Source organism: Dermacentor andersoni, chromosome 4 (genome assembly GCF_023375885.2).
Source record: "Dermacentor andersoni chromosome 4, qqDerAnde1_hic_scaffold, whole genome shotgun sequence".
In the NCBI taxonomy this organism is placed as follows: Eukaryota; Metazoa; Arthropoda; class Arachnida; order Ixodida; family Ixodidae; genus Dermacentor; species Dermacentor andersoni.
In genome coordinates, this window is record NC_092817.1 from 53,268,141 (window position 1) to 53,288,596 (window position 20,456).

At 47.0% G+C, this 20,456-nt stretch overlaps 1 protein-coding gene across 1 annotated transcript; it reads left to right on the forward strand.

Annotated features, from left to right (window-relative positions):
* The first annotated feature begins 490 nt into the window (after window positions 1-490).
* On the forward strand, window positions 491-17,682 carry LOC126537163 (solute carrier organic anion transporter family member 4A1-like). Its single transcript, XM_050184338.3, has 7 exons — window positions 491-668; window positions 3,111-3,200; window positions 5,507-5,699; window positions 6,446-6,605; window positions 7,708-7,907; window positions 10,972-11,036; window positions 16,915-17,682. Exons 1-7 carry the CDS (start codon window positions 494-496, stop codon window positions 17,121-17,123), a joined length of 1,092 nt encoding a protein of 363 aa, XP_050040295.2. The 5' UTR covers window positions 491-493; the 3' UTR covers window positions 17,124-17,682.
* Window positions 17,683-20,456: the final 2,774 nt, after the last annotated feature.

Sequence of the window (20,456 nt, forward strand, 5' to 3'; positions counted from 1 at the left end):
TAATGTGACGACTCGAAGAGACTCTACTAAGAAAATGGGAACTGGGTGAAGAACCTGTCAAAGCGACGATAAATGAAGCGTACAGCTTTCTTCTGGAGATATTCAATTTTGTTGATATCAGATATTTTGTGTTTGTTCCATATGACAGAGCCGTACTGCAGTATTGGATGAACCAGTGTTTAAGTGAGCAGTCGTGTGCTAAGTGAGGCTGAACGTAATGTGCGTTACAAGTGGGCTAACCTTCTAAACGCACGGTTGCACATGAGTTATACGTGATTCGACCAAGATAAATCCTGATTGAATAGAAGACCTAGATGTTTATACTGTGAAATGTCTCCTAGAGGGTAGCCATTATACGAATAGGTAAACGAAGGGAAAGAACGTTTCTTAAACGACGTAGATACAGTTTTGACAATTTTTTTGGCAAATGACGTACATACAAATCTCCGTGACGTCGCGGTGTGGATGAGGTAGGTGTAAGCGCGCCTTTTCAATGACGTGCGCAGCGTACCAGCAATGCCAGATGGTGCGTCGACTGCAGGCGAACAAGGGCTATATCGAGCAGGACAGTACGTACGGCCAGTACATGAATGAACTCCCGCGCTCCATCCTCTCGCTCCTCAAGAACATCCCCTTCGTCATGATCACCCTGGCATCGGTCACCGAAGGTGCGTATAAGCATATCACTTAATGCTGCGCGCATAAATTCCACCTGGCTCGCATGCAGACCTGGATATAAGAAACAGCCAGAGTAAGCGCACTTTATTATTATTATTATTATTATTATTATTATTATTATTATTATTATTATTATTATTATTATTATTATTATTATTATTATTATTATTATTATTTATGAGAATCTCCTTCGAAACTGAGCGGCGACAAATAGTACCTATACTGGCTGAGCTAATCGAATAAGGGACCGATATTTATCGGCATCGCATTATACCAATGCCTCCTTAGTCTGAAAACCTTGAAACCTCTATATCTACCTTGTACTATGTCTGCAAAAGATCCGGTCCTATCATTTTATTCCCCGGCGTTTTTTCCACCAATACTCTAAACGTATCTTGCCTATCTCGACTGCTGAACTGTTATTCCTTCCACCCTCTTTAAATCCCAGCGCTTCTGGAAGGTGGGCGTATCCTACCGGTCTCGCTTGGTGAACACGATCGCATTTCATTACGCTATGCCTAATTGTCTCCAGATTTCTTTCTTTCTATTTTTTTTTCTGGCTGCAACACAGTTAATATCTGCACCATACACCATCTGTCGGCGCAACCTGCGCAGAGACTACCGGTTTAATGACGTGAAAGCTACTAGCGAGCGAACGCTAGCGACAAGCATTGCGATAAGAACAGGCTCCACACTATACCGCCGCCGTTCGTTCCGCCTGTCCCCGCTGTCTCCTGCAAAATATGGCGGTCACTGACAAAAGCTGGTCTATGTAGACTGCTTCGAAAGGCTAAAACACTATTATGAACGTACCCTTTGCTGCATAGTTTCATACGACGAACGTTTGAGCGATATCTCGCAGCTGACAGTGTGTAGCAGTTAAGCCAACGTACGTTCGAGTCGTGCATGTGTCGTGCGCACTGATTTGTCAAAACTTCATTCATATGCCTTTGGACAACCGTGTTTACGTTAACTTTATTATCACAAATTCTTTATGCGGCACTGCTTAGCCTCACTAATCCTATGATTTATATCATACGATTGCTGTCAGACCATAAGAAACAATGAAAGCATTGTTTTTGATCGGCGTCCGTTTTACCCTTGGCAATGAAAGCATTGTTTGAACATTAAAAATAATCACACATGGTATATGGTATCAATCCGATATTCATTTATGTACTGGGGTATAAGTGATGAGCTGAAGTAGCTGTGAACTTAAAAGCACCTTGGTGCTGTAAAGAAACATTGTGAGGGTAGCACTCGGACAGAACTTGTTGCCGCACAGAGCAACAACCGCCGCACTAAGTTCGGCCAAATCGTTGAAAAATACGCGCAATCTGCCCATGAATCCCGCATGCTTCCAACGTTGAGAAACCGCGGCGTGTGATTTCCTTGTAATAGCTTTGGTATGCGACTCAATACTTTTCTATCCTCAGAAATCAATCAATCAATCAATCAATCAATCAATCAATCAATCAATCAATCAATCAATCAATCAATCACTTATTTACCCGGGAATTTCCCAGGAAACACCTTCTGATTCGGGAAACCCGCTCTAACCCCCTAAAACATTGCTAAATTTGGCACGTGAGGAACAAAGTATTTGGAAATTGTTCACTTATGCAGAGCTCGACGCCTGTCTCCATGTTTTCAGTGCAAATAGTTTTGGTTTCTACACGCCTCTATCCGCGAATCCCATAAATCATGGGACACGCGGGCGAATGTTAAGCACTTCACGAATGTAGTAAGAGCACGGTCTCCCACACCAGGTGGCATGCGCGCTTGAGATCTGGACCTACGACGCGAGTCCACTGTAACAAGCGCCACGACGGCTGCTCCGTCTTCTGGGTCTTGACTGATGCCGTTAGAAAACTATGGTTGATGCTGCTGTTCGGACGCACGCTTAAAAGAGCGCACAGGCGGTCAAAGTTAATTCGCAGTTCGACATTATACCGTCTATTATAGTCGCACTGTCGTTCTGGCACGTTAAACCAGACCACTCCTTATCCCTTCGGACAGAAATAGCCCTCTTTTACGCTGAAAATTTAAATGTCCGGGCAAAGAAAAAATTAAAAAAAGGGAACGTTTGAGCAGTTGCATGCGGCGCTGGTTATTTGGAACTCTTGTGTTGGTTTTGACAGTAACAAACTTCATCGGCAAATTTCGCAAGACTTATTTTGAGGCAATTGATTTTCTTCTCGTATTATAAGTACCGCTTCTTCATGTGTAAAGTCCACATTTGTGTAGGCAACGAAACTCTCAGAAAAAGTTAGGAGTTTCTTTATTCCTCCTGTTTTTGCTAAGGATGCTGAAGGTGTAAGAAAGTAATAGCATACGAATTAAAAGTTTCACTAGACTGGAATGTTTGGCGTCAGAATGGGACAAAATGCACCGGCATGTTTTATTATACTTTTCTTCATTTTTTTTTTCAGCAATGGTTGGCACTGCCGTTGCTGCCTTTTCGGTGAAGTTCTTCGAAGCCGAATTCGCTATGACACCTTCAAGAACAGCCGCTGCTCTGGGTAAGACGCTTTGCTGTTTTCCCTGCTACGCGTCTGCGACAACAACAACAAAAAAAAAGTGCTGGCGACTCCTTTAAGTGGCATTAACTATGATACTCCTGTACTCCCTCGCGGGAAGGTATAACACTGGAACAGAAGTTATCGTCAGTCGAAAAGTCTAAGAAAGGATTGGAGTTAAAGAATTCTAGCTCCTTTCATTTGCTTGACTCCGTTTGGACTGACTATAAAGTCCCATTTCAGAGTTATCGCTCTCACCGAGGGAATCGCATGCGCCCACTCTGCTCGGGCAAAGCCGAGCAATCGTACTCCACCACAGGTGTATACACGGCAGCAGTCTATATAGTACTGTAAGGTTGGGGAGCTTCGAGAAATTGTTACGGGATGAGCATGTTGGGGGTGGGGGCGGGGGGGGGTTCGTCTCCCGCGAAGTCGGATCTCGTCACTGTGGCGTCTCTCGAAGTGGCGCTATTGCTCTCGGCCGTTAAGCACAATCATTCCCCAGCACTCCCTAGCACTTGCGTTTGTTTACCTTATTCAGGGCTAGGCACCCGTTACTTTCAGTTCGCGAATGGCGCAGCAAGGAGCCTGTCCAAGTGCTCCTTATATTCTACAGCTGCGAAAATTCGCTCCGTTTATTCGGCGCTTATTCTTTCTCCACGCAAAAGATGTCATCTATCGCGCGTGCGTTTCTCTTGTATATAGCGATACTCGTCCTTGTCCGGACAAGGACCTCGCTGAGGATACCCAATTTTTGAAATAAGGTATACCATGTGTTTGGCGCATGATAGCCTAAGTTGCTTATGCGCCATAAAACCCAATACAATACAATACAATCGTCCGACCCTTCCAGTTCCCGAATAGCGTTCTTGACAGTAGTGTGGCGAGCGCATGCATAATATCCTTCATAACGCATCAGAAATGTACAACGTTCATGAATCTGCAGAATGCCAGTGAACGTGCTTGTTTTGTTCAAGGTACATATGCACTGGGGCGCAAGGGCCGGATTCGAGCTCCGCTAGAGCGAGTGCAAGAACGCGCGCAACACTTGCGATTCCGCGTGACCAGTGTGTTTTTCTTAGAAAATGTTCAAGAAAGCAAGCCGTTGCTGATAATGAGCTATAAACCGCCTTTTTGGGCGGAATAAGGCAAAGTTAACCGTGTCACGGTTGCCGTAGTTGCGCGTGTCTCTGTCTAACGACGATTCAGGTGCACGCATTCCCTTTCGATCTCGGCTACCGATCGGCGATCGGTCTCGGTTATTGCATTGCAGTTTCAGCCCCCAGTCGACCATATATGGTCTTGCTGCTCCATTCGCGATTCCTTATAACCAATAATACGGTTGGGGTTGTGTGACCCGCACACTGTTGTGCAAATGATCGCAAATCGCCTGAAGTGTCTCCGAACATTCACTTTGGCTCCATTCAGCAAGTCTCTTATGATAAGACGCTCACAGCTTTGCTCACGAAGCAGGGTCTACGTTAGTGCGTAGGTCCCTAGATTTCTTTTTCTTTTGATTTTTTTAAAGGGGGAAATATAAGGCCTTAGTGCGTATATACGGGGTGACCATTTTGAAGTTTTCTGGAATTTTTAAAGATCGCCTGTGGCAGATAGCATAATTCTTGTCCTTAAGCTAGATTATTCGAAGAGGAGTACATCACTAGGGCGAGAAATCGAAACACATATTCAAATGATTAAAAAGAACTTCGCTAATTAACTTCTCAATTAATTACTTTACGGCACATACTGCAATTTACTAATTGTAGCCGGCGAGTTTGCAAGACGTGTCCACTTTAAATTAATCTCCAGGATGGCACCATTTTCAACATAGTATTTCCGAAAGTGTGGGACGAAATACATGGACGTTCCAGTTACTTTTGTGCTTCAATGCATAGACGAGCGCTTCGGTAAAAAAGGTAAGTGGAACAGTGCATTTTTACGGTGAGTTTGATGGCGGATGTTTCCAGACTGCTGTCATTCCGGACATTCATTCCAAGTGGATACGCCTTGGAAGCTCACCGGCTACAATTTGTAAATTGCAACATGTGCCGTCAAGTAATTAAGAAGCTAATTAGTGAATGTTTTTATTAGTGGCTTATGTGTTTCCATTTCTCGTGCAAATAACGTCCGCCTCTCTGAATACTCCAGCTCAAGGGTTGGATTTGTTATCTGCAACAGGCGATTTTTTTTTTAATTCCGGACAGCTTAAAAATGATCACTCCGTACATTTACGCAAGCTCTTGTGCATTCTCTAATCTGGAATCTTTTTCACGAGGCAAGCTAATGCTAATGAAAATTGGCATTTGCAGGCAGCATATTGATTCCGGCCGGCGTAGGCGGGACCTTGATGGGCGGCGCACTGGTGTCCAAGCTGGACATGACCATCCGCGCCATGTTAAAATTGTGCTGCGTCACGAGCGTGATCCCTTGGCTCTGCATGTGGATCTTCATGCTGCACTGCCCCAACCCGCACTTCTTCCACGGGGAAGTTTGGAGCAGCAAGTGAGTCTCTGGACGTTAACAGCGTAGAAGCAGTCCATATACACATACCCGCAGTGAAGTTATCTATCCTGTGAGATGACCAAATTCATTAGCCACGACCATTTATTTACCTTCAGTGCTATCACACACTAGCTGATTGCAGGATCGCGGATGATAAGGTAGCGTCTAACGACTGCGCTGCAGCTGGCCGACGAGACTGGGGCGGTGTTGTGTCAGTGCGTGGTCTCTTGGCTCGGAACCGCTTCCAACAGAACGCGTTATACCTGAGCTAGCGAACGCGTCAACGCTACACGAATGCCTTTGTCGCTTGGCAAGCACCGAATAGCGCGCGTTATTTGGTGCTCGCCGAATGTCTCGCAACGTTTCGACGATTCGCCACAACGAACGCTTCGTTCTGCTAATTTCTACAACTTGGCACGGGCACCCAGCGCCGCGGGTGCTCAGTTTTGCTTGCGTTGCCTGACAGATTTAAGCACTATTAGCTACGCTGAGACATTTTATAACAGGTAGCAGCGGCCGTCACCGTTCCTCTGCAAGAAATAACCAGACGACGCAACACATTTCGTCACTGTGCGCGCTCTACGCGTCACTGTGCCAGGGGTGGACTTGGAGCCGGCGAAGGTTTCTTTTCTTTTTTTTCTTTTTTGACGAGTTTGCAGCGAATGTCGATTGGCCTTTGTCGCGAACGAGAGTGAATGTTTTGCCGACGAGCTTACATGTGTACGCGACAATCTGTTCGTGCGCAGCCGCAGCGTGGCCTTCACCAGCGAGTGCAACGAGAACTGCCACTGCGGTACGCAACTGCTGGACCCCATCTGCTCGGTCGAGAACGTGATCTACGCGTCGCCCTGCTTCGCCGGTTGCGCCACGAAAGAGATCGTGCCGAACCCCGAGGACGAAAACTGGGTGGGTACACACCGTATGCCGAATTCGAGGGCTGTAGGCAGGTGTAAGCGCGGTCAGAATGAGCGTGACCTGCGAGCAAGCGAAGCGAAAATTCATAGCGTGCTTTGATTTGGATGGAGGATAATGTAACTCCGTGGGGTCACAACACTCATCCGGAGTCCTCCACCACCACGTTCCCCATCGCCAGCGATGCAGCTTTGTGCTGTATCATCGTCGATTGCTATTATTTGAATGTGTACCCTGCGGTTATTAGGAGACAGCACTTATATAATAACCCGCTTATCGTTAACCGCGTCCTGTATGGAAGGAGAAACGTCGTTTTCCGCTTTTGGTAGTTATCTACATAGTCGGAACCTTGCGGCATTATCATAGGTGGTGTCGTCACCTTCGCTGTCGATAAGGCTGAAGAAAAGCTCTCAGATCAGACAGTCGTTGATAGATAGGGACAGGGCACCATTCTTGTAAGCGCTCAGGTATAAAGCATAAGATGCGATTTAATCGTTCCAGTCGCGAAAATCACTAAGCGGCATACAGGGAAAACACGGGAAATGCGAGAGATGGAAATTCAAGACGGTGAGCAACACGAGAACAAGGTGAGAGCAGGAGCCAACGTTTCGACAAGTGGACTTGTCTTTTTCAAGGCTGCATACGTGTTTTAAGGTCTAGCGGAGAGCAACATGTCAAGTTCGGCTGGTCGCATGCTATTTCTCTTTCTTTCTTTCTTCCTTTCTTTCTTTCTTTCTTTCTTTCTTTCTTTCTTTCTTTCTTTCTTCAGCGTCTTTGATGTTAAACTGCGCGAGAGACTCTTTGTGCCAGTCGTCGAGCTAGTCTTATCACAGCGACAGTGCACAGGTACGGTCTTAACTGCTGTTCCGAATAACGAGCATGAGTTGTACAAATCACCACGATGCATCACCATGACGTAACACACCGCAATGCATCAGTGGTGCACGCATATAGATATGTATGAAAGGCTAACTACCACTGGGCGAAAGGAAAGCGTTATGGAATGGTCGTTACAGGGCGTGACCCTCATGATTGAAAGAATGGACGTTGTCGGTCCCATCTAAAGCGCCCACCCCCCTCCTGTTTCGTGTCGCAGGAGCTGCAAGTGTACAAGAACTGTTCCTGCGTGCCGACCCCGCCTGGCGCGCCGATGAATGAAACCGTATACGATTTCGATGCGACGCGTCTGAAGTGCTCGACCAACTGCAACCTGCTGGTCATCTACATGGTCGTCATATTCATCTGCGTATTTTTCTCTTTCTTCGGCGCAGCTCCTTCCATCACCATTATGATGCGGTGAGCAGCGGCACATGCGCGACGTCTGCTAGACAGTTTTAGTTTAACGTTAGCGTAATAGCGAGGTTAAGGGAAATAGCGTTACCGTTCTATAAACGAACTTTGCAGGAAGCGAGTTATAGTATAGCGTCATATGTCGTACTTTTATGAGATATACTATATTTCGCATACAGAGTGCACATAAGAGATTTTATCTATTTGCCAAGCCTTGCCTGTGCGTCCGAAAAATGCGAGAAGCAGCGCAATGACAGCCGGGAGCGCACTGTATTTTTAGTTTCCATGTGTGCTGATCCGCGGGGAAAGCAGGATTTCGCTTAGGTGGCGTAGTCATCCCGAAAGTTTCTCTCATTAGGCCTAGACTAGTTCGAAACGACGAGCGAGGTTATTCATAATACTCTGTCGTCGAAGCTGCCTGAGGCTAAGCGAAAGCCGTTTACGCACTCATTTACTACGGATTAAGTGAATTCGACAAAACACCAAACTCAGTTCAAAATGGGTGGCCGAGACCGCTGCCGTGTTTTTGCGTAAACTACGTAAACCATACAAAGCGGTAACGTTAAATCCGAAAAAATATCATGCGTATGATAAACGCTATGGTTTGTTAAGCGTTCTGCGCATGCGCATTTCAATCCTGTTTTTTCCGCTAAGCCCGCTATTACGCTAAACAAGCTAAACGGAATTTTCGGCTGACAGAATGCTCAGCGCAGATAAACCGCAATGCGCATGTCGGGTACCTCAAATACTATGTGAGCCGAGTCACCGCGCGTTGGATATTTCGCCCCGGACCCTCTCTTAATATTCCCGCTGCTCATTCCCCACGAAGTTGCCTATTGAACCTTTTCGCGGAGCAGTTTGTTCTAGAGAAACCAGATGGCGCTTTCGGCGGCGCGCCGCACGTAGCCTCAGCGGCATCTCACGAATACGAAACCACTGCCGCTTCCACTTTGCTTCTGTCTGATAAATTGTCGGAAATACAACTGAGTTTTTGCGAACGTACAGCGCTTCAATCATGCTGAATTTAATCATGTGGATTGAAGACGTGTGCAGTAGTTGGTTGCGAAAGTAATGCCTGGCGTACTAAGGAATGGAATGAATCTGTGTGGCCAAGTTCGCGGACTGCTGCTACAAGTGTCCGTACGTGTTACTGACACTTCGAGATGTACGGCTTTCCTCGCGGACACAGAAGTTTGCTCATCCGCCAGCTTTGTATCGCTAACATTCATAGAAAGTGCTTCAGCCCCGGAACGTCGGCAAGAATCAGTACCACTCGTTAAACAATGGCAAAGGGAGTAGCGCCGCGTATTGTCATAGTAAGTCGCGCACAGTATCAACACACATCTACCCCAACTGGCACGAAAACTTACGCCGTCTATCGCCAACGTGTCAATGAATGAATGGGCGCACACTTGAATATATGCGCACTATATGCGCACAATAAATGACAGACTACACCGATAGTTCACGAATGGTCGAAGCTGAATGTTTCGTGACGTAAGCGAGTTACTAGCGGTAATAATCTTTGCTACAAACGTACAAAACAGTACGTTTCAAGCCTTGCATGCAACAAGAACAGATCTATCGGAACTGAGCACACCTGCATGCAATTAGGCAGAAAGTAATCAGATAGCGACCACACTGAGGAAACTTACTGAGTCAGAAGTGTGACAAGCCACTGTTTAAAAAATATTTGCGAACTAAAGAACGAAGAGCAAAACACACTAATCCTGATTCAATTCATGAGCGGAAAGTTCGGATAGCTTGGAATGCGTATTTAGTCCCGCTTTTTGAACAAGCTGCTCGTGTCGTTTGGACATCTTAATCAGCTCCGAAAGCGCTTTCGCATGTTCCCTGAAGCTGTGGCCGAAGCTTCGTGTCGTCCACCCAGTCACCGTCTACGATATCTTCCGAAACAGAGGTTCGCTAAGCCGCACCGGCGTCATACACATCCATGCACAAAGGCAATGGAGGCAGTTATGGCAAGCAATGGGCGCGTCACCACGTGATCAAACATGCATGGCAGCGCCCACGGGACCGCCGCGAAAAGGGTCAATAGGCTCTGGGCAACAAAACTGCATCTGAGGACTTACCCTTTCGCGCGATACGTACACCACGGCGCACTCTACGGGGAGGAGAAATGTGTACTTCACCCGGTGGAGGCCCCTTGTGAGGTTAAATGTAGCGCGAATGTCCACCGATAGAGCCCGCTACCTGACACTACGTAAGAGCTTGCAATGTGAACCTTGCGAAATGGGTTCCAATATGCCAATGTATTTCACACCTGTAGCTGCGATTGTTAGAGGGCATATATCAGCAGGTTTGGGCATTGAAGAGACAGGCGTGGCGCGTAGATAGCAGATCGCGCGGTGGCAATCGTGTCTGACATGTATCAAGCGCCTGCACAGCGTGAAAGCAGCTGAAGTTTCAAACAGTTTCAAAGTCCGCGCGCTCTTTCTCTCTAGGTAGCCCCGCTTCCAGACTGAGTCAAACTCACGCGCCTCTACGTAAGATGCGCTGCTTCCAACGTCACCGGTTAGGGCACGTGACCTCCGCAAATTGTCCAATTCAGAACGCGCTGCATCGCATCTGGGACTGCGCCGCTAAGCACAAAGCGGACGAAAATAAAACGAAGATAAGGGGGTGGTGCTCGCGCCGTACACGTGACACGGTCCCTCGGCTCCGGTATGGGACACGGCACGAAAAAAGTCGCTTGCTGACCCAGACTGTCTTCTTTGGCAGTGAAGCAAGTTTGTATAGGTGTTCTGTGGTGAAGCTTGCCTCCTGGCAGCATGGCAACGCGACATTTCATTTCTCCTATTTTGTCCAATAATAAACGAACTTGAAAATTCTTGCAGTAGGACGTTCCCTATACATGCAACTGCAACTTGCAATGTATACCCAATATTTGTGATGGATTAAATGTGAGCCATTGGGTTTCTAGGAGCTGTAGTTTACCTGAATGCCTCTTGAGCGCGTCTGTTTTCGATCCTTGTGTAACGCGATAGACTTACGTACAATGCTTAATGGTTCAACACTGTTCATCGCCTATTTGTGCCTTTCCCGACAGCTGCGTCGAAGAGAAAGAGCGAGCTGTGGGCCTCGCCGTGAAGTGGGTCAGCGTCCGCCTGTTCGGTGCGTGCTGGAAGTTCATATTTACAAAACCTGCTTGTGTACAGTCTGCTAGTACATGAAATAATTCTACATCGCAAAATGCTGCCTGTGAACTGCATGCAGCGTCAACTGAATCCTTCTTTTCCGTAAAAAATGTCAGCCACGCTGTTCTAAATGCAAACGATGCCGTGCCAATCCATTCGTGGTTATTCTATCGTCAGAAGGCAGGTGTGGGACTGATTACTGGAATGCAGGCGTGTACCGATCATGAACGTGGTACAACCGGCCCGAATCTTCACGAATCTTACATTGCAGATCGGCCTCCTCCTCAAGAAGAAGCTTTAGCTCGGATGCTCCTATCTAAATACATCTAGAAGGAAAATTCGTTTTTCTCGGCAACTACTGCACCAAACTTGACGAGGTTTGTTGCAGTTAAAACAAAAACTTAAATGAAAATAAAAAATAAAAACTTTTCGTTTCGATTTCTTCATTTAGGTTGCCAATTTTTTATTAAAGATGGGAAAAAATTCACAAATGTTCAGAAGACGAAACTATCAAGTTTAAAACTCTAACTCAACAACGAAAAATAATATCGCAATTCTGTGAATTGCATCTAATAGTACATCTACAGCGGACAAAATTGGTATATTACACATGAATCTCAATAAATTTAGTATTACGGAAATACGGCTTTTGCAGAACCCTTGTACGCAACGTAACCAGTTCACGTAAGATACAAATTGATATACCATATTTGTCCGCTTTAACTGTTATAATAGCTGCCGTTTACAGAACCGCGATATCTGTTCTTGATGCAGAGCTAATAATTTTTAAACGTGGTGCTTCTATTTTTTTCGAACTTTTGAATTTTTCAAGATATTTAAACAAAATTGAGACCCTAAATCATAATTCCGCTTCGAACAGACACTAGAATTTAACTTTCTCTCTCAAGTGCAAAAAATTTCAATAAACGCGATCGAGGGGTTATCCCAGAAAAGCGTTTCTGCGTTTTACATGTACTTGAATAGGCCGCGTCGGAGTTAGGCCCGAGCTAAAGCTTCCTCTTAAACAATGTGTCGAGGTTTCAAATACATGAATAATAACTGCATTGACATTGTAAAAGAGGCTGCAAACGAATTCTTGAACGCTACACACTGTCAAAACAAGTAAAATATGTATTTTTTCATAAAAGAATATACTCGTATGTGCAAATAATAGTGCCCAGAATACCTGATGTCAACGCTTCCATGTTTTTTGTCTATCTAGTAAGTAAAGAAAATATCACACAAACTTTAGAACTATATCAGTTCGAAACCAGCAAAGCAGTGCATGCTGCTGATATGAAAAATGTAAAGGCCATGTGAATGTAAAGTTGAGGGCAAATGTGTTAATGAAACTTTGTCATTCAATAACCTTGTTCACATTCTTGTACATATGCAAAGGCCAGTCAAAAATCTCAATGACGCTGTCATTTGTTTGAATGTATTACGCAGGAGCAGCTGTCACCGGTCGTGTATCGCGTGTAATTGCACCTAAATTATAGTCGCAACAGAGATCACGTATAAAAAGCGGGAGTTCTGCAAAATATAGGAGGGCGAGTCAAATGAAAATGAGCCAGTGCGAATACATAACAAATGGTGTACTTTATTTAAAGGTAGTCTCAATGAGCATTTAGACAGTTGTCCCATTGACTAGCGAGTCGCGTGATTTCCGTCTCATAAAGCTCCTTGGGTTGCTGCTTCAAAGCCTGGAATTGACTCTTTCACATCATCGTCCGACACGAATCTGCTTCCCTTGGGCTGTTTTTTCAGCTACACCAACATATGGATGTCCAAGGCGACAGGTCTGAGTTGTGTGGCGGATATTGCAGCGTTTCCCAGTTGAATTTTGCCAGCTTTATATTAACCACATCAGCGACCTGGGGACGGGCATTGTCAGGGAACAAGATGACCCCATTCGTAAATTTTCCACGTCGTTTGTTCTTGATTGCAACTTGCAGCCGATCCGGCGTTTCACAATATCGGAAATATTTTATAGTCTCTCAAGATTTAGCAAATTATATCAAAAATGGATCTGACGATAGAAAAAAAAAAAACTCAACACCTTTCCGGCGGTAAAGACGGCCTTTGCTTTCTTTCGGGGTGGTGAATTCGAATGTTTCCACTGTAAGCATTGCCGTCGTGTTTCAGGCTCGCCGTAGTGGCACCATGGTTCGTCCCCGATCACAATTGCAGACAAAATGTTGTCACTCTCATTATGATACCGGATCAGATGAGTCAAGGCAGCGGCGAACATCTCCGTCTTCTGGCGGTGGTTCAAAACCTTGGGCATCCATTGCGGACACAAGAGCCGATAACAGAGATGTTCATGAATTATGCGTGAACCGAACCATGACTGATGTCCACACGCTGTGCCAGTTCATCGATGCTTATGCTCCGTTCTTGTCTCATCAGATCATCAACATTTGGAATTTTGTTGGGGGTGATTGCACGATGGCTTTGGCCCGGTCTTGGATCGTTTTTCATATAGGAGGTTTCATATAGGCGTTTGGCAGGCATTCTCATATCATGAACAGCAGGTTGCCATTATCCCTCAAGAGAAAAGTGTTTAACAGCTGTGTCTTACCAGTACTCACGTACGGGGCAGAAACCAAGAGGCTTACGAAAAGGGTTCTACTTAAATAATGGACGACGCAGCGAGCTAAGGAAAGAAGAATGACGGGTGTAACGTTAAGGGATAAAAAAAGAGCAGATTGGGTGAGGGAACAAACGCGAGTTAATTACATCTTAGTTGAAATCAAGAAAAAGAAATGGGCATGGGCAGGAGGTGTAATGAGGAGGGAAGATATCCGATGGTCATTAAGGGTTACGGACTGGATTCCAAGGGAAGTGTAGCAGGAGGCGGCAGAAAGTTAGGTGGGCGGATGAAATTAAGTTTGCAGGGACAACATGGCCACAATTAGTACATGACCAGGGTAGTTGGAGAAGTATGGGAGATGCCTTTGCCCTGCAGTGGGCGTAACCAGGCTGATGATGATGATGATGGTGATGATGATTATGATGATGATGATGTATCGTGTTTGCAACTTTCACGTCCTTTGAACCGTTTGCTCCAACGCTTCACCGTGACCAATCAAATGAAATGTTCAACGAACACGGCAGCCATATGGCGACTAATTTCTTTTTGGGAAACACCTTCAGCTGTCAGAAACGTCATGACACCACGCTGCTAAACTTCTGAACTACCATTACGTCACGCAACCATGTTCAGCCCAGTGTATGACAGCATTAAAGAACATTTATCCTCACACCTGCGTGTCACTATTGTAAATGAGAGATGCCTGTGTGCTACGCGCATGCCTCGCAGATAATGAATCGAACCATTATTGCGCGGGGTGGGTAGGCTAACTTTCATTTCACTCGCCCTCATACATCAGAATTGCGAAGATACAATGGAATATACAAATGCGAGGATACAGCTTGATAAAGGGCAAAAAAAGTGTCATTATAAAGAAAGTTCACTGCGCGTATACACAAAACCTGGCAACAAGATATTTAAGTATACGCATAAGTCTCCAATAAATCTACCTAAGAAAAAGTCAATGTGTATAATGCGTCAAACAAGGCACATAAACATGCTGCGCAATCACAGATTCACAGAATACTAGATCCCGCCCCACTTCCATCACTCTCCCCGACGTATCGCGCGCGACGGAAGGCGGCGCGCTTGCTCCCCGCTTTTCTCCTTTGCGCACAAAAGACTGAGTCACCAACGTCGGCTGACCCATTCCACCTTCCCCCCTTTTCTTTCACTCGCACATACAGCATGCGGCGCGCGGTCAGGATGTTACCGCCCTTGGACTTTATATGAAACATGAGGGCGACGGCGACGGCAGGAATGCGCCTGGAGTGTCCATATAATTACTATCGCAATAATACAAGAGTATCCGGCAACTCAAGCATACCGTGGCTCATTTCCTTCCGCAAAAGAAAAAGTAACGATATCGACCTTTCACCATGCCACAATTCGCTGCGCCGCAACAATGTATTTTTCTTTTTTACTTTTGTGGGGCGGTAGCACCGAAATGAAAAAAAAAAACGCAAGGGAAGGTTTGTTGGCCACAGTCCAATGCATACTTTGGGCACCTAATGTGGCTACCAAAGGAATATCGAAGCAAACTTAAGACGTTTGGTCCACCGAGAACCATACGCATACTGCTCGGTATCCTACATCAGCGAGACAATAGTTTCCGGAGAGGTTGCGCTCAAGCAAACGCGGTGCAATCTGTCGTGTCCCCACAGTGATGGGGGCGAGCGACCATTGTTTTTATCTCGTCTGCTAGCCACAAAGCATCCAAAACGCTGCCAGGCGAAAATCCACTAGGCCAGAGAAAACCGAACGCCCACCGACGTGCGCTGCGCGATGGTGGGGACAACACGAGAAAAACGCATGCGCTCTGGCTGGCTTTGGCAGCCCGCAGGTATAGGGCAGCGAGAACAAAAAAAATTGAAGAGGCTCAATGTGATCTCGCGAATAAAAGTCAAAGTAGAAAAAATAAATAGGAACGTAGTTACCTTGGCTGGCTTTAGTGTCTTGACATGGATGCTTTGGCGTACGTGAAAAAAAATTTGATATTTTTTTATGTGACATGACGGCACGAATGAACCACCACAACGCTGCGTCTCATCGGACCTCGCTGCGTGCTTTGTCAACTTGATTGATTGATTGATTGATTGATTGATTGATTGATTGATTGATTGATTGATTGATTGATTGATTGATTCTTTATTGGTTTACCTTGTCTGATAGTGTGTTGATTAGGCTTGTCTCGTTGTGTGTTCCGATGTAAGACTTTAGAAAAGTCAATGCACCTTTGGCGTCAAATGTTTATAACAACATAAAACCCACAAAGTTCCGCAATTGAAAATCTGAAGCACAACTTTGGAAATGTGAATGCACCTTTCGCATCAAAAGTTTATGAGAACTTTATATCCATAAAGTTTTGGAATTGACATCCATGCGCTCCGTAGATTCCGCGGCGAGCCCGGTCGCCATCAAAACGCCCTTGAAACTTGGTGCTCGGATGGGGCTGCTTGCGTTATGTGACTCCCGGTGTATGGGCGTTGCCGCGAAATCCAGCCCGAGTTCGCAATATTCGCGGTGAAATGTCTTTTGGAGCTTGAAAAGGGCATTCTAGACAAAATCCAGAATGATTTCCGGCACCGGAGGTTGCTTTGGTCGGCCGTGCATGGACAGCACGAAAAAATTTCGGCGGGGGGGGAGGGGAGGGGGCTGGAGCCCCATATGCCTCCCCCCCCCCTGGCTACGCCCCTGGCTCTATAGGTTTTCCCTAAATACGCCCTAAAGTGCTAACTTGCCCTAAATAAGTCCAATACGAGGCCTAAGTAATTTGAGGCGTTCACTTTACATCAATTAGAGTAAAAGTAAATGTGGCATCAGGTGGCCATGATACAGTAGGTATAAAATGACGCCTGACGCTGAAGTTAGATGCCTATTACCTCCGAAAAGCTTAATAACACTGATGCTACCTTGAGAGCTTACAAAAAGTAGCAATATAGTATATCCCAGCCCACGCGGCCCTTGCCGTTTCTTGCAGCTGTGAGCGCCGCTTGCCTATAGATATGTAAAAGTGGCCCCTTACTCCATTCATGGTGTGTTGTGAAGGCACAGGGACAAACAACGGCTTGTCATTGGACGGTTGCTTTGGTTAACGTGTTCAATATTGGCAGGCGCTTATCCTTACGGACTACCAATGCGTACGGACGCGGTTTGCGGGCCACGCCCCTTGTGTACGTCCTGCCGTCAACGCAAAAAAAAAAAAAAAAAGAAAAAAAAAAGCTATCTCCGTCATTCAAACTTAGACATCACGTCATCGCAGGCAACATCCCAGCACCTCTAGTGCTGGGCTCCGTGATCGACCACAGCTGTGTAATGTGGCAGGAGGTGTGCAACGAGCGCGGCGCCTGCCTCCTCTACAACAACAAGTTCCTCGCGCTCAGCATGCTCCAGTTCCTGGTGCCGGTCAAGACAGGCTCCATCATCCTGTTCGGCGCCGCCCTAGTGAAGCTGCGGAATCTCGAAGAATAAATAGACCGACTTCCTCGTGCGACCGTTGGGGCTGCACCCCCTCCCTCTCCCACGCACGCTCCCCCCCCCCCCCTCTTTTTTTTCTGCTAAACACTGTTGGTAAAGAAATATCGCGTATCTTTTCTTTCTGTTTTAAGATTATTTTGTGTCTGCTTTTTCACCCCTGTGGCGTCTTCTGACATTATTGCTGGACCGATTCAGTGGACAGTGTAGCATAGGTGGGCGTTGACAAAACGCCTAGAATTTTCCGTAGACCGCCGCGATTTGAATGTGGCGGAATTCAGTGCCGTGAAACAGCGCGTCGCAAATCGCAGCACGCTCTGGTGACACGCTTTGGCTGGGCGAGTGCTCGCTCCCTCATCTAGATGGCGACACCATCCGGCCTTCAAGCAAAACCTGAGCGCTAGCAGCGCTGGTACCGCGCTTGTCAATAAATGGTGGTGTGTGATAAAACGTTTCTGCTGCGTTGATATTTTTGTGTGGTGACCAAAACTGAGAGTAGTAGCGGGACCACGTGCAGCAACGTGACAACGTGCGTGCGCTCATCTAACATTCATCAACGTATTTCCTTATAATGATCCTAACGCAGTGTGTCCAGGAGATGTGGGTATATCTGTCGGATCTTGCATGGCTGTAATAACATTGCTGGTAACGTTGGTCGCGTTAGCGCTCGACAACCACATGTAGGAGAAAGAGCGAGCTTTTATGTTGAGCGTCGTAAAACGCCTTGAACAGAAACGGTCATTAAAATGAGGGTGACCGTGAATGTTTAATTTTTATTGAAAGAAAGCAGCCGTATCGGCAACAAGGGCACTAAAAGCAGAAGGCTGCGCTAGAATATATATGAGCATATTTTATAAAGAGATCACGCTGTAATGTACCTTAATGTGCGCTTGCTAGAGGCGAGTGTAGAGAAATTAGTTGCAGTGACGTCCTCACGGAGCGTCGGACCTCGTATCGAGAAACATGCAGAATGTGACAACGCCCACCCCAAAGCTACACCGAACGCTTCGTGCTCATTGCTGTAGAAAAGGCAGTGGGGGAAAAGTGACAGCGTGGTATTGTAACATAAAAGGCTTGTTTTGCTACGAGAGCCCGAACTTTGTGTGTCCGGGCCTTCGAAGGTACCCCGACGGCTGACACGAAGAAAACAAAGTGCAGCATTCGGTCCCGTTCGCGGCGTACAATCGCCGCCGTCGATTTTCGCCTGCAACCGCGCGGCTCGGGACCGGGGAACGTGCGCGCGATTCTTCTGCGGCTCGCTCCTCAACGGGGGACGGTATACCAAAGGTGGGCTCGGACGCGATCAATGCCAGACGAAGGGTGGAGAGGGGGGCACCGTTGATGTGCCTGCATCTGCGCTGCTGCTCCTGCTGCTGCAGCAGCAGCAACAGCAGCTTTTGAGGTTCATACTCCGCCTCCTACCTCCGCGCCGCTAAGACTCTGCGCCGCCTGGTACGTTATTCCGCATACAGATCGGCGAATTCCCGCTGTCATCGTGAAAATGCAGGGCTGCATGTTGGCACATTGTATGCCATAGTCGTTTGCGATGATGTGGAAACACGGTAGTACGTTGCCTGACTCGTGTGAGCGGCTATTAGGCTATTTGGCAGCTGGCCTTAACATTTAGATGAAGTTAGCTTACATTAGGGTTGGTTGCCTTCTTCAGAATCCAAAAACCAGCGGACATCTATATGGTACTTGTTATTCGTACGTAGTCGCGTTAATTGCTTTCGCGCCGCTGAACGTGGCGGCGATTATAGCCTGTTGGCAGAACGTAGAACCGTGCGCATTTGCGATTTATGAGCGCCTGCCCATTGCAATTCGCAAACTATAGAGCGAATCATCAGCCAGTGCACCCCGCACGGCCTACAGCGAATGGCGCGAAGCACCGCCTTTGTCTGCCTGCAGCGTTCTACCGTGTTCTTATCCTCGCCCGCCGTATAGCCTCTTTCGCCTGGACCCGTGTACGTGCCCGGCGGGCTCCCTCTCCGGATATTGTGTTTCCGAATCGCGTGGTGCGGCTATATGACCATTTGTAGGGTACTCGATTGACCGTCGGTGTCCGGGATGGGTGGAAGCTGCGTCCGAGTGCCCCCTCCCCTTTCTCGTCCCCCGCTTTACACGGCAATGCGCTTTTCCCTGTAATCCCGGCGATCAGCCGAATGCGCTCACGCAAGTCAGCTCCCATGCTCGCCTCCCCTTTCATTTCGTCGCGAGTGCAATCGTATACAAAGGAGGAGCAGCGGTAAAAGCGGCAACTGCGAAGGCCCCGCAGAAGGTGCTTCGAGTAGACAAGGATACAGAGGCTCACCCACGAAGACGCGACGGTGCTGCCGCCAATTTTCGGTGGTAGCCAAGGGGAAGTGAAGTGATCCACAATGCGTGAATTCCGCGAATGCCTTCTCGGGTGTGTACGACTGGCATGATTTTTTTTTCCAATTGGGAAAGGGGGGGCATAAAGTATACTATAATATGTGTGAAATTTGTAGCACGTTCCTTAGCAAAAATTATGATAACGCTTTATTGAATGTCTCATTGGCCTGCTAGGGGTGATGGGGTTGGGGAAACGGGAGATGTCGAGGAATTGTCTCCAGTACAGTGCTCGCTTGCCGGGTACTGTCAGCCTCTGAGTGCTTTCGTCCAAGGGGGTGTACTTCGGGCACTGCCATAGCAGACTATTCCAGCTTTTATAATGTGTCACCGTTGATATGTTCATAGTCAACTAATTAAGCGGCAGAAGCTGTCAGAAAGAAAACCTTCATTTGGCCCCGCTCGGGACTCGATCCCGACTCCTTGACCTGCGAGCAGTCATCTTACTTTTATGCGTTGCATATTGCAATCACTCAGTTCAGCCCTTGGGCGCGGCCGGGCAGCCACCATTGGGGGTATGAGCCATCATAGTGGCTCATACCCCTACACTAGAGTTTTATGCGTTGCATATTGCAATCACTCAGTTCAGCCCTTGGGCGCGGCCGGGCAGCCACCATTGACCTTTAGCGCAACCACGTGACGTGACGTCACGACAGCCGGAGGAAAAGCTGGGCCCCAACTCGCGCGCAATATGCAACGCATTCTTGGCTTAACCAAGCTAAGCCTGGCCATTTTTATCCAGTCATACGCACCAGTGAGTCGCTCGCTCTGTAGAGAGAGAGAGAGAGAGAAGAAAAGGCCGAGAGTTTGGCCATGTTTGCGCTTGGTCTGCCACCCTACACATGGGTAGGGGGAATAGACGTGATGCAGGAGCATACATAACAACGTCAAAACAATATGCATGGGTTTCCATAACAGTGCCATACTGCTGCGAGACAGAATCTTCGTTGTATGCATCTT